The following is a 16922-nucleotide window of genomic DNA, read 5'->3' as shown; positions in this document are numbered from 1 at the left end:
CTTTGTGTTAACTCAATTTACCCATAATTCTGAGAAAAGAAATAGGATACATTTGTTGAAGTTAACTTTTTTGAATTGATTTTTTTGTATGGTGCTGGAGATTGAACCCAGGGCCTTGTGCATATGAAGCAAGCACTCTACCAACTGAGCTATAGCCCCAGCACTTAAATTGATTTTTGATATTGGTGCTACCCTTCTCTTCTACCCATTCTCTCTGCTCCTGCCCACACCCATTGTGTTGCCAGAAATTTCCACCTTCATCTAGTTTCTTTGAATTGATTTAAATGTATGTTGCTGACTACAGTGCAATTAGTTTAAAAACACGTTGTTGTTGTTGTTGTTGTTATTTTTGCTGGGCTAGGGATTGCATGCTAGGCAAGTGCTTTATCATTGAGCAACATTCCCAGGCTGTTTTATCCCTCACTCTTTATGAAACAAAATAATTTTTCAATAAAATTATCAATATAATACTTTTATCCTTTCCTATGTCTTCTTAGGGCCCTCCTGGCCCACCAGGACCACCAGGACCAAAGGTAATATTCTTTTTCTTTACATATTTTATTTAGTGTGGATTTTTTTCTTATTGTCAATGAGATTTTAATGAAATCTCTCTCTTCAGGGGAATATGGGCTTAAATTTCCAGGGACCCAAAGGTGAAAAGGTGAGTAAAGAGTTGGTTATTCAGCCCTAGCTTTCTCTGTTCATAATCACTTGAAATGTCTTTTATGTTCCTTCCCCTGCTTCTTGCAACCAACACAGTTTACATGTTATATTATTGTCTGTGGTATATAATGACATATCACAATCTTATTTTATTTTGTAAATAGGGTGAGCAAGGTCTTCAGGGCCCACCTGGGCCACCTGGGCAGATCAGTGAACAAAAAAGACCAATTGATGTAGAGTTTCAAAAAGGAGATCAGGTGAGTAGGTGAAGAGGAAATCAATAAAAATCTTGTTATATATGTTAATTAATGTGATCCTGGTAATTATTTCACAATATATATGTATATTGTACATCCTAACTATATACAATATTTGACAATTATAGCTAAGTATAGCTGGAAATATTTTTTAAATCCAAAAAATTTTTGCTACTGAAGTGACATTTCAATAAAATGCATAATAGGCTGAAATATGGTTATATATGAGGGTATTTTTATAAAACCAAGACTTGGGCTAATTAAAATTTTAAAATATCTTTTGTGGCATATCATTCCATACCATATAATTTACCAATTTAAAGTATACAATTCATATTATGTATTTGCAGTATAGTGAAACTATTATCACAATTTAGTTTTAGAAATTTCTCCCCCCAAATTCCATATCTATTAGGTGTAACTCCCTATTTATCCACAAACACTTCAATCCTAGGCAACTGCTGTTTATTTCTTGGCTCTGTGGATTTGTCTAATCTGGATATATAGATTGAATCATGCAGTCTGTGGTGTTCTGTGTCTGGCTTCCTTTATACAACATAATTTCAGACTGAGGATATAGCTCAGTTGGTAGAGTGCTTGCCTCACATGCACAAGGCCCTGGGTTCAATCCCCAGCACCACAAAAAGAAAAAAGATATAGAGCATAATGTCTAACTACTTCATTCCTTGTATGACTAAATAATATTCTACTGTGTGAATGGTGCATATTTTGCCCATGTATCAGTTGATGTACATTTGGGTTGTCTTTATTTTTAGCTATTTGAATAATTCCTGTATAAAATTAGGTCATGGTAGGGTAGATTGCATTGTCTTAGATGACTGTATTTTCTAGATTTCAGTGATAATTTGAGAAATATGAGGTTGCTCAAAATGCCTTTCTTATATTTAGAAATAGTTATCTGATACCTCTACTGGAGTAGATGAATGGATCAAACACATTTTTATTTCTTACTGGTCCATCTTTAAAAACACACAGTTTGTGGAATTTTGTTTCACTCAAATCTAATGAACAGAGTTAAGAATAAAAGAAAAATTATATCTAAACTCTGTCATCAATATGGGCCATTTAATTCTCTGCCAAAATGTATGTGTGTTTTCCAGATATCATATTTAGGCATTTCTCTTATTTATAAAAATATTTTATGAGGTTAAAAATTATTAATATTTTTATTTAAGTGTTGTCTTGTTTTGCCTCAAAACTACAAATTAGTGTGGTAAGTGAGCAAAGATGGATCTAGTTTCGTTTGCCTACCAATTTCAAATTCAAGTTAGAAGCATTCTCTTTGGTTATACTATATTCAGTTGTTAAAAATGTTTCTGGCTACCTCTAGTAGTTAGTGATAGCCCATATTCTAATTTTAACATTGCTTTTCTTTCTCCTACAACTATATAGGGACTTCCTGGTGACAGAGGGCCTCCTGGTCCTCCAGGGATACGTGGTCCTCCAGTAAGTAACCAAAAGCATATTATCATCATTTAATTTAAATTGATATTAAACACAGTATCCCATGAACCAATGTAAAACTACTTTTGTGTGTATAGGGTCCTCCAGGTGGTGTGAAAGGTGAAAAGGGTGAGCCAGGAGAGCCAGGAAAAAGAGTAAGTGTTATCAGTACTAATACTCTTTGAAGAAAATTCTAAATGTGTGCATTCCTCTGTGTGAGTATGTGTTATTCTTTCTTCCTACATCCTTCTTTCATTGCCTGAGAATAATCATTCTTTGTATACTTATTATGATATTGAAGTCAAAAAGTCTATTTAACATATTCTAAGGTAGTATTAAAGCTTATTATATTCTTTAGCCTTATACATCCTAACTAATAAATTTATGTTCTTACTCCATCATTTCTTTGACCCTATAGGGTAAACCAGGCAAAGATGGAGAGAATGGCCAACCAGGAATTCCAGTGAGTTTCTAAAGTCCTCTCCCCCAAAAAAACTAGTAGTCTTAGGTGGTGGTAGAAAAGAAAGATGACAAGGAGTTTAGAGTTTGGAAATATTTTAAATGAATGGATATTATCCTGTTTGTCTTTTGGATATGAATTTGAGATACTTCTATATTAAAGTCAGATTTATTGAGATGTAATTTATATACAAGAAAACAAATAATATTTAGCATAGAGTTCTGTGTTTTAATAAACATATAGTTGTGTAACCGACATCATAATCAAGAACAATTTCATCACCTTCAAAATTTCCCTCATGTTCTTGTATTTATTCCCTCCCTTACTCTCACTCTCTAAGCTCCTGGCAACATCTGATCTGGTTTCCATCCACATAATTTTGCCCATTCTGGAGTTTCATAAAGATGGAGGTATATACTATGTAGCCTTTATTTATTTGTTCTTTCTAGATATACATGACATTAGAGTGTATCTTGACATATTATACATATTAGAATAAATATAACTTGTTCTTATCAAGATCCTATTATTGTGGTTCTATATAATATGGAGTTACTCTGGTCACATATTCATATACAAGAATAAGAAAAATATATCCAATTCATTCTACAGACTTTTCTGAACCCTCCTCCCCCTTCCCTTTATTCCCCTTTGTCTATTCCAATGAACTTTTAATCTTCCCCTCCCTTATTGTGGGTTAGCATCCACATATAAAAGAAAACATTCAGCCCTTGGTTTTGGGGGACTGATTTATTTCACTTAGCATGATATTTTCCAATCCCATCCATTTACCAGCAAATGCCATAGTTTCATTCTTCTTTATGGCTGAATAATATTACATTTTGTACATATACCACATTTTCTTTATCTATACATTTGTTTAAGGGCACCTAGGTTGATTCTGTAACTTGTTTATTGTGAGTTGAGCTGATATACACATTGAAGTGGCTACCTTACTTTAGTATGCCAATTTTAAGTCCTTCAGCTATAGACTGAGGAGTGGGATTACTGGGTCAAATAGTGGTTCCATTCCAATTTCTCTAAGGAATCTCCATACTGTTTTTTAGAGTGGTTGCACCAAGTTGTAGTCCCAGTAGCAATGTATAAGTGAACCTTTTTCCCCACAACCTCACCAACATTGATTGTTACTTGTATTCTTGATAATTGCCATTCTGATGGGGTGAGATAGAATCTCAGTGTAGTTTTGATTTGCATTTCTCTAATTGCTAGAGATGTTGAACATTTTTTCATAATTTTCTGACCATTATGTTTTTCTGTGAAGTGCTTGTTCAGTTCCTTAGCCTATTTGTTGATTGGGTTATTTGGTTTTTTTCTTTGGTGTAAGATTATTTTGATTCCTTTGTATATCTTTGAGATTAATGCTCTGAGGTGCTAGTGGTAAAGATTTTCTACCATTTTGTCTGTGTAGCCTTTTGAATTATAATTCTTTCACATAGAATAATATATTGTACTGTGTATTGATAGTTCATTTCTTTTTTTGGCTCAGTAATGGTTGTTTGGATTACTAAGTTTTGGTTAACTATTTACACATTAAAGGATATTTTGGTTCTTTCTGAGTGTCAGCTATTATGAATGAAACTACTATGAACATTCACATACGTTTTTTTTGTGTGTGTGTGTGAACATAATATTTTTTAGTATTTTTTTGTGTGTGTGGTACTGGGGATTGAACCCAGGATCTTGTGCATGCAAGGCAGGCACTCTATCAACTGAGCTATGTCCTCAGCCCAAAATATTATTTTGATGGATCATTTTTGCCAGTGTTCTCATTGCTTCTATGGAGGAGAAGGTTTTTTAGAATTACTTGCTCTGCCATTTTTGCTGATAATATTCCTCTATGTTTTAAAGGGTTTGCCTGGTGATCGTGGTTACCCTGGTGAACCAGGAAGGGATGGTGAAAAGGTAAGAACTGTATTATTTTGAAGAGGGTGGTTTTATTCTAATTCACATAATTCTTTTCTGTTCTAAAGTTGGACTATAAATGAAAAAGTTATAAATATCTTCTTTTGTATTCAAAATATGCCTTCATTATACATCTTTTGGTGTTGCTTCTTTTTCTTTATACCCCATCCTCTAAATTTCCTTCCATTACCCTAAATCACAGTCCATGTGGTAGAAACAAATGAAGAATTATTTAACTTAAGCATTCCTATTGCAAAGTCAGTGTTTTTGCTTTGAGCATGTATTGGCAAAACTTTTTTTCTTCCAGAAAAAATATTCATCATTTTTTTAGTGAGGTGCTCTGGCTAGAAAGGATTATAGCTATAAGTTTAGAATGTCTTCTTTAAATATTTCCATTCTGTATGTAATTATCATCTGTAAGTTTATTATTAATTCTTTGTCTTTTCCTTTTCACTAGGCCAAGGCAGCCTGACTAAAGTCGTTTATTTAGCTATATATTTTAAATGTAACTTGGAAAGCATGTATAAGATAAAAAGTTACCTGATTTTAAAAAGGTCACAAAATATCCCATATCCTAAGACCTCTGTTAATTGCTCTGTATCAAAACCAGAATGAAAAGCTTTGTTTTTCAAGCAATTAGGTAAAGGTGTTATAAAATGTGCCCTCTGGGAACATTCAAGTGGTTTATCTGTAAACTAGATCCAAGTGTTACTTTGGCCTGAAAGATACAGTTAGAATGAAGGGAAGCAGCAACTACTAAGAAAATGGGATTTTTTTTTCAAGTGTTAAGTTTAAATTATTTGACAGAATAATGTCTTATACTAAAATGAGTTTTTATATAAATACAAAGTTTCTGTGAACAAATCTAGATCAAGAACAAAGGTATGGGACTGGGGTTGTAGCTCAGAAGCAGAGCATTACCTAACATGTGTGAGGCACTGGGTTCAAGCCTTATCACCACAACAAAATAAATAAATAAACGGCTTTCTGTTCATCTATAACTACAAAAAAATAAATTGAAAAAAAGAATAAAGGTGTGAGAGACATCTATCATTGGGTCCTGGCCAGTAGACCCAAAGTAACAGTTGAATATTGTATTCTCCAGGCTGTTGTAGCTATCAAAGATGAAAATTTTGTCTGAATTTGTCTTTCATTAGCTTTTTAGAGCAAACTCATAAAAGCACTTACAAGTTGTTACCTGTTACTGATAATTAAGTCCCCTGCCTCTAAAATATATGTCATGAATTAAAAATGACACTAGATTATTCCCCTGAATGGTTTTGTGGGAAAGAATACAGCTGAATGTAGCAAAAAGTGATAGTTTTAAGTGATTCTTGGGGTACCATTTTTTCATTATCTTCTTTATAGAATATTTGTAGTTTGCTAAAAAATAAGAATCCTGAAACCAAAAAGTGTTACAGCTAGAAGTCTGGTCCAAAACTTCAATTTTCAAATATGTTCCAGAGAGGTTAAATGATTAAGTTCATGTAGCTAGTGCATCTGAGACATCATCACTGGTCTTCCTCATCTTATCCCAGTATTGTCTTATTGCATTACATTGTGTTTCTCATTTTAAGTATTTTATTATTGATTTGAGTCTTTTATGGAACTTAATTATCTCTTATATTTTTGAGGAAGTTGATACTTTCTTCTGACTTTTACTAACATATTTTACAATTGCATTGAACAGGGCCAAAAAGGTGACATTGGCCCTCCTGGGCCTCCTGGACTTGTAAGTTTTTTAAGTCTTTATTTATCAATTTTAATATTGCATTATTTTTGTGCATTAATTATAAACTCCCTACTTTGTCAAGTCATTACCAACTTCTATTGTCTTAGAAATCTGTACATCTAGGAATTTCAGTAGTGTTGATCTCAAGGTCTTTGTACTGCTCTGTCTTTGTATTACTTCTCCAACGTAAAGGTCCAAAATTATGGCGTTGGATTGTTTTGCATCATGATTGCCAAAGCATTTCTCAAGCAACCAGCAGGTGGTGCAAGAGTTGCTTACAAAGGTTCAACCAAAGAAACTCTTGGGTAGGTGAGGATGGTCCTTTCCCCTGCAGAGCTCAGGACAAAGATGGATTCGGTCCTAATAGGTTTTCTCAATTTGTAATTGTCTGATTCACACCTCTTTCTTTCCAGAGTGTGTGCTTTCTAGGGGCTCTTAATAACAAATATAGGAAACTGCTCTATGAAAGAATAATTGGAGGGTTTACAGATTTTCTGTCATGTTTGCAATGACCATGAAATTTAAGTCAGGTTTATTTTTAACCTTATTAAGAAGAAAATATGATTGCTGAGGTTTGACAAATTGGTTTTACTTTTGTTGAAATTTGGTAAGATTTTATAGTTTAGATGACATTGAAGCCCCAACAGTATGATTGCATAAGCCTTATTCTATATGTCCAGACACTTTGGTAACATTAAATCTTTTTGTTCATAGTGAATCTCAGATATTAATACTTAGAACTATACAGAGTATAATGAGGATATACTGACAGACAAATCTCTTAGGTAGTTTTTATTCACCTTTATTTTAAAATCAAAGTTTCAGTTCTCTAGGGGGAATTATCCTTTGAAAACAAGATAATAAAATTTTGATGAGTATTAGAAGAAATGGAAATTTTGAGAGTGGGGTCCTATCCAAGTAGTTCCCTTTTCCTTTTGAACCACTGTCCCAATCCTGGGTCCCAAAATTTTTGTTCTCCTTTTGTTTAAACATTTTTATATAGAGGTAAGAGGAAACACCACTGTTTGCTTGTAGGTGTTTATTTGTACCTCAGACTGACAATTTCCTAGATATGAAATTTATTTTCCTTTGTATATGTATGAGATGAATTTTTAAATACTTACCTAGTATGAAGTTGTTTAGAATAGACTTAAGTCCTGAGTTCTAAGAAGACAGAGAACAGGTGTGATCAGTTAATTGGGTTGAATCAATACAGTCTTCATGGAATAGAGGAGGTTCTTTTTGTTGTTCTTTGTTGTCGGAAGAAAGACATGTGAGTGAGAATAATGAAAAACTGATATAAGGCATTACAGATGTTTGGAATGGCATATACAAAGGCATAGATAAGAATGTATAAGTTGCATGAAGAAGTTATAATCAGACTTTATTCTAACAAAAAATCCATTGCTAGAAGTAATAGGAGATAAAATAGGTGAGAGAGTTATCATAAGTGAGAAGTGGCTTTACAGAATCTAGGATTGAAAATAGCATCAGATATAGTGAGGAGTAAGCAATTTCGAGTGCTTAAGCAGAGTAGTAATCACAGAAAAATAGGTTTTTGAGGAATTATATCCTAGCAGTAGACATGGATCCAATGGTTAGCCCAAGTGCTTCTGTTAGTCCAAGTGTGAGTTGAAAATAGTAGCTGTGGCATTTTTAGTAAAGAATTGTTAGGCTTTAGGTGATGGAATGACTTGAATGTGAATTATAAGAGACAGCAAAGAATTCATCTAGATTTGTCACCCTGAGGTTCAGAAAGGTGGTGACATTGTTACTGGTATTAAACATTTCCTAATCAATCAGATGATAAGAATATTATAGAATGTGCCTCAATCTATATAGAAGTCTTAATGATTTTGCATCTGAACACCTGGTAACAATAAGGCATTATCATATTTAGCTGCTAGATTACTTTCAGGAGAAAAGCCTCTTCCTCTTTGAGTTCCTTTATTTTCTCTCATGATAAGGTAATTCCTAGACCTGAGACTGGTGTGACTATAGGAGAAAAAGGAAACATGGGATTAGCTGGCTTGCCTGGAGAAAAAGGAGAGCGAGGATTTCCTGGAATACAGGGTCCACCTGGCCTTCCTGGACCTCCAGGTAAAATAGACTCTACTCATGTTGTGCTAATTGCATCCTTACTAATCAATCCGTGTATATGCTTTATCATACTGGTTCCAGGGTAAGCGTAGCAATAGAAGACATGAGTTCTTTTTAATTGACAGATTCTGCCCAACTTGTACTATAGTGTTTCTCTTTCTTGCCAAATTTTTCACTTGTAATAACACAAAATAAAACAAACAACAAAACTAAACTTACATGATACCTTTTTATCCTAAGAATCCAATTTCTACCTTTTATTATTAATAAATAATACCAAACAGTTCTGTGACTCAAAAGGCAATAGGTGAATATTCATACTTTTCATACTACTAAGGAAGAGGATGCTGCCCTATAATGCCTAGTTTTTATTCATTTAAAGTTACAGAAATATGTAAATAGAAATCTCCATTGTGATTTTTCTATTTAATAAAATCTTAGGACTCAATATTGAGGTTTATATCATTCTCTTTGATAATAGCCTATATAGTATAGCACTTCTGATTTGGCCACAGATTAAGCACTGCCCTTGTCTAGCATGTATTTTCAGTGTTCTCTGAAATGGGGTGATAGTTGGTATTTATGTCAAATTTACCAATGCATCTGAGATAGTACCTAGCACACATACATATTCAGTAAATTGTGGATCCTTTCCCTTCAAAAATAATGTTAATGGAATATTATCATGATGAGTGACACCCATTGATCCTTGCAAGAAGAAAGAGAATAAATGTGAGCTTAATTTTGTTCTAAATTTGTACTCTAGATTTCTAATCTCCAGATCGAGGACTAAATATATATCATATCTGAAAAACTGAAATAAGGAAATCTTCCAGGGTGCAGTAAGAGTTAAAGAGTTGAGAAGTATGAAAGAAAAATTGGGGTATAAAATAGAATAGATTTAGAAGCTCCTAAATCAATCATGTGGGAGTTCAAGGAGGAGAGAACAGGAAAAGAGGTAATATTCAAAAACAAATAGTAGCTGAGAACTTACATCTGCTTTAAAAAAAGCACAAAACCAAAACAAACAAACAAAAAAACACACAAAGCCTGTGAAAAAGATCATGAAGCACTAAGTAAGTAAAATAATAATACAAAACCCATAACTAGACAAATTATAGGGACATTTCAGTATTTAGGCATTAAAAAAACTAAGAAAAAGGCAAATTACCTACAGAGAGCATTGAAAGTCAGGGGAAGAGATAGGATACCTATGAAGTTTATCACCTCCAGACCTTCTCTGAAATAGTACTGGAGGTTTTATTCTGAGAATAAGGGAAGGAGTTCAGGATGAAGTGGACATGAAAGAAGGATGAAAGAAACAAGGGTTAGAAAAGGTATAAGTAAAGCTTAATAACTCTAAATGAGGTTTTTTTTCTGAAAGGCTTTTAGCTTGTTAATTTCTTTTATTTCTTTTTTTAAAAAATCATTTTGTTGTTCTTTATTTTTATGTGGTGATGGGGATTGAACCCAGAGCCTCATGCATGCTAGGCAAGTGCTTTACCACTGAGCTATATAACCATCCCTCTAAATGAGTTTTGATAATTAAAAATAATAAAAAATAGGGTCTGGGGTTGTGGCTCAGTGGTGGAGTGCTTGCCTAGCATGTGCGAGACCCTGGGTTCAATCCTGAGCACTACATAAAAACAAATAAAATAAAGATATTGTGTCCAACTACAACTAAAAAATAAATTTGAAAAAAAGGTGCTTTAAGTAACAATCTAAAAGTGGAACTGTATATTTCAACATGAGATGTGTAGGTACAGAAGGGATCAGGGAGTCAGAGAGGGTTCTTTGTTGTTTTGTCATATTAGAAGGAGAAAAATATAGGTATTGTTAACCATAAGTTTTTAGAAAAGTATAGATTTAAAGACATGGGTTAAACACTTAAAAGTAACTACTAGAAAATATTAGGAAAAAATGCATAGCTTTATACACCAGTAAAGAAGAAAAGGGCTAAAAACCCTCTATGCAGTAGAAGTTAGGATTGGGGCAAAACAAAAATAAACCCAGGTAAATAGAAAATAAAATATGAGGTGAGTAAAAGAAGTTAAAAATAAATCAGTAATTGAAAAAATGTGAAAAGACCAAACACCAATTAAAAGATACTAAAATAAAATTGGGATAAAAATATCTTTATACTATACACGATAGACATTTCTAAAGCAAAAAAAAAAAAGAAATTTGAAAATAAAACAGTGGAAAAATCTATTAGATGATATCAAAAAGAAAGCTAGCTTATCAATTTAATAATATGAAATAGAATTCAGCACAAAACACATTAAATGGACAGGTATTTTATATGTATATATAGATAAATTATGCCACAGTGGATATAAAAGTCATGAAACTTTATGTACTTAACAAATGACTTTGTATATATAAAGTGAAAACTTATAAACTACAAGGGATAAATGTCAAATCCCCAACATGTCAAATAGTTAAAAATTAAGGATAAAAATAATTTGAGAAACACAATCAAGCTATCTATGTGAAAGAGAGAAAAAAATTAAACAGCATAAAATATACATTTCTTTTCAAATATACATGAAATATTTACAGAAATTGACTCTATTAGACCAGAAAAATCTACTATATTCAGATTATTCTCTATGATCACAGTAAAATAAAGTGATGATGTGACAACAAAATCACCAAAGAACATTTTATATTAAAATACAATTACAAATAACTCTAAAGATGAAACAAATGGAAATGACAAACTACAGAATGCAAAGCAACAAGGAAAATACTTCATATAAAAACTCAATGAATATAGCCAAAGCATTACCCTTAATTTATCACAAAGTTAGAAATACTAAAAGTAATTGAAGGGTTGGGGTGTAGCTCAGTGACAGAGTGCTTATCTAGCATGTGCAAGGCCCTGGGTTCAATCCCCAGTACCACAAAAGAATGTAAATGAGCTAAGTTGAAAACACAAACACATGTATAAAAAATGACAGATGCAAGAAAAGTTCAGGGAAACATTTGATAAACAATTTAAAACAATTTTAGTCAGGTATGGAAACTAAAAGATGCTATTGAGAAAAGATTGAAATGAACAAAACTCAGCAACTATAATCAAGATAAAAGTGAGACAAGGGGTGGGGCGGGGTGACACACACCTGTAATCCCAGCAGCTCAGGAGACTGAGGCAGGAGGATCACAAATTCAAAGCTAGCCTCAGCAGCAGTGAGGCCCTAAGCAACTCAGTGAGATCCTATCTCTAAATAAAATACAAAATAGGGCTGGGGGTGTAGCTCAGTGGTTGAGTGCACCAGAATCCAATCCTTGGTATCTCCCCCTCAAAAAAGTGAGACAAGGCACAAATAAAATTAGCAAATAAAAAGATATTACCATTATTTAAACTTTAAACTAAAAGCGAACTAATTATATCTTAATACATTTGGAATTGTAAATGAAAAGTTAGACTTCTTATGGAGTAGAAAAGAAATGATTAATATTGTCCTGAGAAAGTAGGAAATGTAAGTGGATCAATTAAAATAGAAGATTTTGAAATGTTGGTTCTCCACTAAAAAAAAATATTGATTTTTATGGGTGATTTTGTGGCTTAAGTCTACCCCACTGTCAAGGAACAGATAATTCCCTATTTTAAACTATTTCAGAACACTAAAAAACTTAATCCAATTTAAAAACATTGATACCAAACCACCAAGGGGATAACACTTCAAATAAGTATAATTCAGCCTTATCTATGAACATAGAATAAATAATCCTAAATAAAATATTATCAAGTCAATTCAGAAGCATACTAAATAATGACATTATAACATTGCTATAAATGACTATATTAACAATAAAAGAGAGTAGGCCAATAAATGTAGAGAAATTCACAGTAGTAATAAAACAAATACATGTATAAAGATAGCAGAAGATATGTAAGAACTCTGTGGGATTTTATAAGCTTTATTAAATACAATAAAATTACTAAATATATAAAGATGTACTTCATTGTTACTTTATGTAATAAGTTGGTATTATAAATAATCAATTCTACCAAAAGTCAGTCTTTAAATTCAAATTATTCACACTTCTAATTCCAGTGGGTTTCTAAAAATAAAAAGTGACAAGGTGATTCCAGCATTAATTTAGAGGAACAAATCTATAAGTGAAGATGATTTTTAAAAAGAACAAAGATATATGTAACTTCCTTACCAGCTTTAAATCCATATAAAGCTATAGTAACTAAAAAGTGTATTAACAGTACAGAAATATTAAATAATGACAGTGGAATTGAAGAATATACAGATTGAGAGTCATGTTTACATGGGAACTTTGAAATGCCTATTTTATAACTTTCTTTTATTTCTGAGAGTATCAGAGTAGGTAGAAAATTATTAATACTTTCCATAAATAATAAAGTCACCTTGAATTATTATTTCTTATATTTAAACTTATTTACATTATTTGAACAACCTTTCAAATATTGATTATGATGGAAAAAATAAGAACAAAATAAATCTTATGTTAAAGGAAAATCTAATAATTACTTAATGTCTCATTGAGAACCAAATTAATATCTTTAATGTAAGATCATTTTGATCACTTTAATGAGTGCTCTTTCTTATCTTAGGGACTGCAATTATGGGTCCTCCTGGTCCCCCTGGATTTCCTGGAGAGAGGGGCCAGAAAGGTGATGAAGGTCCACCAGGAATTTCTATTCCTGGATCTCCTGGACTTGATGGACAGCCTGGGGCTCCTGGCCTTCCAGGGCCCCCTGGCCCTCCTGGACCTCACATCCCTCCTAGTAAGCTTTCTTTTTCTCCTGTTATGTTCTATTTTTGTTTTTGTTTATTTCACTTATAAGTGAATCCAGCTAAAGATTGGCATCATTATTTGCATTCCTGATGTCTAGGAGATTCTATTGAAGATTCTTCTGTTCAGTTTGGGTGATTCTTTGATGTTTAAATTTGCTCTTCAAATGTATCTTCAAATACTATTATTTACAATATTGTGTCTTCCTTTTGGTTGTATTTCTGCAAAGAAATTAATGAAAATAGATATTTTTTCTAGACTATTGGACTTTCATGTAGTCTTCTGAATATTTCATAACAATTAGCTGCTATGCTATTTCTTTGTCTAATTTAGGTGATGAGATATGTAAAGCAGGCCCTCCAGGCCCACCTGGATTACCAGGTGATAAAGGACTACCTGGGGAACAAGGAGTGAAAGGTATGATTCCCAAACTTTGTTCATTCCTTCTTTTTTCATAACATCAGCAAAATTCCCTTATTTTATCTTCCATCCTACCTCAGTGATTCATTCCCTGTTCATACACCAAGATCATCTCATGAATAGTACTATATACCTACATAATCTTGATTTCATAAATCCAACTTTTGTGATCATTTATTTCCTATCTTTCTAACTCACTATCTTCCTTCATTCCTTTGTTCCTCCATCCCTCCTTCCCTCCTTTCTCTCTACCTCCCCCCCACACTTCTTCCTTTCTTTCTCCAGGGATTGAACTCAGGGCCACTCAACCACTGAGCTACATCCCCAGCCCTATTTTGTATTTTAGAAACAGGGTCTCACTGAGTTTCTTAGTATCTCACCACTGCTGAGACTGGCTTTGAACTCGCCATCCTCCTGTCTCAGCCTCGCAGGCTGCTGGGATTTAAGGCGTGTGCCACTGTGCCTGGCTCCTAGCTCACCACCCTTCATAATCTTACTACAACATTACTTCAACGCCATTGAGATCCCTTAACTTTTTGGTGTCCTTCCTTTGCTCTTAACTTCATCCCATGATCAATCATTGGAATCAGTCTTATTCATAAACCTTTGATTCCTTTGTACTTCCCTAACTTCCTTGTACTTGCTAGGAACTAAAGTGTAGCCTTAGTAGTTTCAAAATTTCTACCTCTTCTGAGCCTGTATCTTCTCTTTTCAAACTCATTATACCTCCTTCCCTATTCTCATTTTAAGATTCTGACCTACCTTCATACTTCAATGACCAATTAAAGTAATAACAACAGTTATTATACATTGCTACCACCACATTTACACACATACTTGAATTTGTGCCACTGTACTCTACTTTCTTGCCTATTGCTGTTGCAACTCCCATATAAAGCCAGTTTTTCTATTTGCATAATAGATTACATTCCCTTTTGTTTCCCCAGGGATTTTGGTCCAGAAATTTTTGCTTCTTCCACATCATCAAATTTTCCCTACTGGATAATTCCTTGCAGCATACAAATATGCTTTTTTATAACCACTGAAAAAATATGTTAATGGTAATCCCACTCCTCCTACAAGCTACTGTTCTATTTTTCTGCTCCCATTTGCAGCAAAACTCCCCAAGAATGTTCTGTTCACTGTTTCTAGATACCCTCCTCCCATTTTCTTTTTTCTTATTATTTTTTCTTTTAATGGATACAACAATCATAAAAGTTGTACTAATGTTAATGGTGTGTTATATAATGTCAACACATGTATACATTGTATAATATTTAAATCAAGTTAAACAGAGTTATCTTTTCAAAATTTATCATGTTATTGTGGTGAAAACATTCAAAATCCTTTCTTCTAGCTTTTTCAACTATACAATACATTATTATTATAATAGTTATCTATAGTTGCCACACTGTGTAAAAGTATCTTCAGAGCATCTTACTCCCCTCTGACTGTAACTTAGTACATATTGATCAACTTCTCACCTTCCCTTCCTACTGTCTATTGTTCTAAGCCTGTGGTAACCACCATTCTCCTCTTAACTTTATGAGATCAACTTTTTAAAATTCCCCATATGGTGAGATCACATGCTACTTGTCTTTAGGTATCTGCCTTACTTCACTTAGCATGATGATCTCCAGTTCCATATGTGTTGTCACAAATGACAGGATTTTCCGCTTTTTGTGACTGAATAGTATTCTATATGTAAGTGGAATAATATTGTGTACCAAATTTATTTATCAATTCATCATTTAATGATTCCATAGGTTGTTTCCATTCCTTGGTTATTATAAATGGTGCTGCAGTGAACATTGGCATATAGATGATGCTTGTATACACAGATGTCATTTCCTTTGGATGTGTACCCAGTAGTGGAATTGCTGCATTATATGGCAGTTCTATTTTTAATTTTAAAATAACCTTCAAAGTATTTATTATACTGGCTATACTAATTTATACTCCCACAAACAATGTGCAATATTTTCTCCACATCTTTGCCAGCACTACCTTTGGTCTTTTTTATCTTGGCCTTTCAAAGCTGGGGTGAGATGCTAACTCCTTCTGGTTTTGATTTGCATTTTCCTGATAATCTGTGATGTTGAGCATGTTTTCATATACCTGTTGGTCATTTGTATGTTTTTTGTATGAAATGTGTATTTAGATCTGTTACCCATTTTTAAGTCAAGTTATTTGTTTTTTGCTCTTGAGGTTTTGAAGTTCCTTATATATTCTGGATATAAACCCATTGCTAGACATTTACATTGCAAATATTTCTCCCAATATCTAGGTTGTCTAGTTTGTCTCTTGGATGTTTCCTTTGAGGTACAGAAGCTTTAGAGTTTTGTGTAATAACATTTGTCTATTTTTTCCTTTCATTTCCTATGATTTGGGGGTTTTTGCTAAAAAAATTTCTTGTCATTACAATTTCCTGATACATTTCCTTATGTTTTTTACTAGTAGTTTATAGTTTCAGGTCTTACTTTTAAGTTGATCTTTGTAACTTATGAGAGATAGGGGTCTAGTTTCATTCTTCTACAGCATATATCCAATTTTCTCTACACCATTTATTAAGAAGACTGTACTCTCTCCAATGTGTGTTCTTCCAAAATCAGTTGGCTATAGACTTATGCATTTATTTTTAGGCTCTCTGTTCTGTTCCATTGGTCTAGTTGTCTTTTTATGCCAATACCATGCTTTATTGATTACTCCAGCTTTGTAGTATGTTTTGAAGTCAGGTGGTTTAATGCCTCCAACTTTGTTCTTTTTGTTCAAAATGGCATTAGCTAGGGTTGGGGCTGGGGCTCAGGGGTAGCACAACTTGCCTGGCATGTGTGAAGCATTAGGTTCAATTCTTAGCACCACATGTAAATAAGTAAAATAAAGGTCTATCAACAACTAAAAAAATTTAAATGGCATTAGCTATTCAGTATTTTTTGTGGTTACATAGATATTTGAAATTTTTTTTCTATTTGGGTGAAGAATTAATAGAGATTGTATTAAATCTGCAAATCACTTTGTGTAGTATGGACATTTTAACAATAGTGATTCTTCCAATCCATGAACACAGGATGCCTTGCTACTTTTTTCTCTTTTTAAATTTCTTTCATCAATATCTCATAATTTTTGT

At 33.1% G+C, this 16922-nt stretch overlaps 1 protein-coding gene across 1 annotated transcript in view; it reads left to right on the top strand.

The window, feature by feature from the left end:
- The window catches only part of Col4a5 (collagen type IV alpha 5 chain), a 217946-nt gene that overhangs the window by 118163 nt on the left and 82861 nt on the right, over window positions 1-16922 (top strand). Inside the window, exons 11-21 of the mRNA XM_078034408.1 lie at window positions 498-533; window positions 620-661; window positions 828-920; window positions 2334-2387; window positions 2483-2539; window positions 2803-2847; window positions 4714-4767; window positions 6458-6499; window positions 8467-8599; window positions 13194-13367; window positions 13709-13792. Of these exons, the coding sequence (XP_077890534.1) occupies window positions 498-533; window positions 620-661; window positions 828-920; window positions 2334-2387; window positions 2483-2539; window positions 2803-2847; window positions 4714-4767; window positions 6458-6499; window positions 8467-8599; window positions 13194-13367; window positions 13709-13792 (814 nt within the window). The remainder of the gene's footprint in view (window positions 1-497; window positions 534-619; window positions 662-827; window positions 921-2333; window positions 2388-2482; window positions 2540-2802; window positions 2848-4713; window positions 4768-6457; window positions 6500-8466; window positions 8600-13193; window positions 13368-13708; window positions 13793-16922) is intronic.

The sequence above is a fragment of the Ictidomys tridecemlineatus genome, chromosome X (assembly GCF_052094955.1).
Source record: "Ictidomys tridecemlineatus isolate mIctTri1 chromosome X, mIctTri1.hap1, whole genome shotgun sequence".
Lineage (NCBI taxonomy): Eukaryota > Metazoa > Chordata > Mammalia > Rodentia > Sciuridae > Ictidomys > Ictidomys tridecemlineatus.
This window is presented reverse-complemented; position numbering and strand designations above follow the sequence as displayed.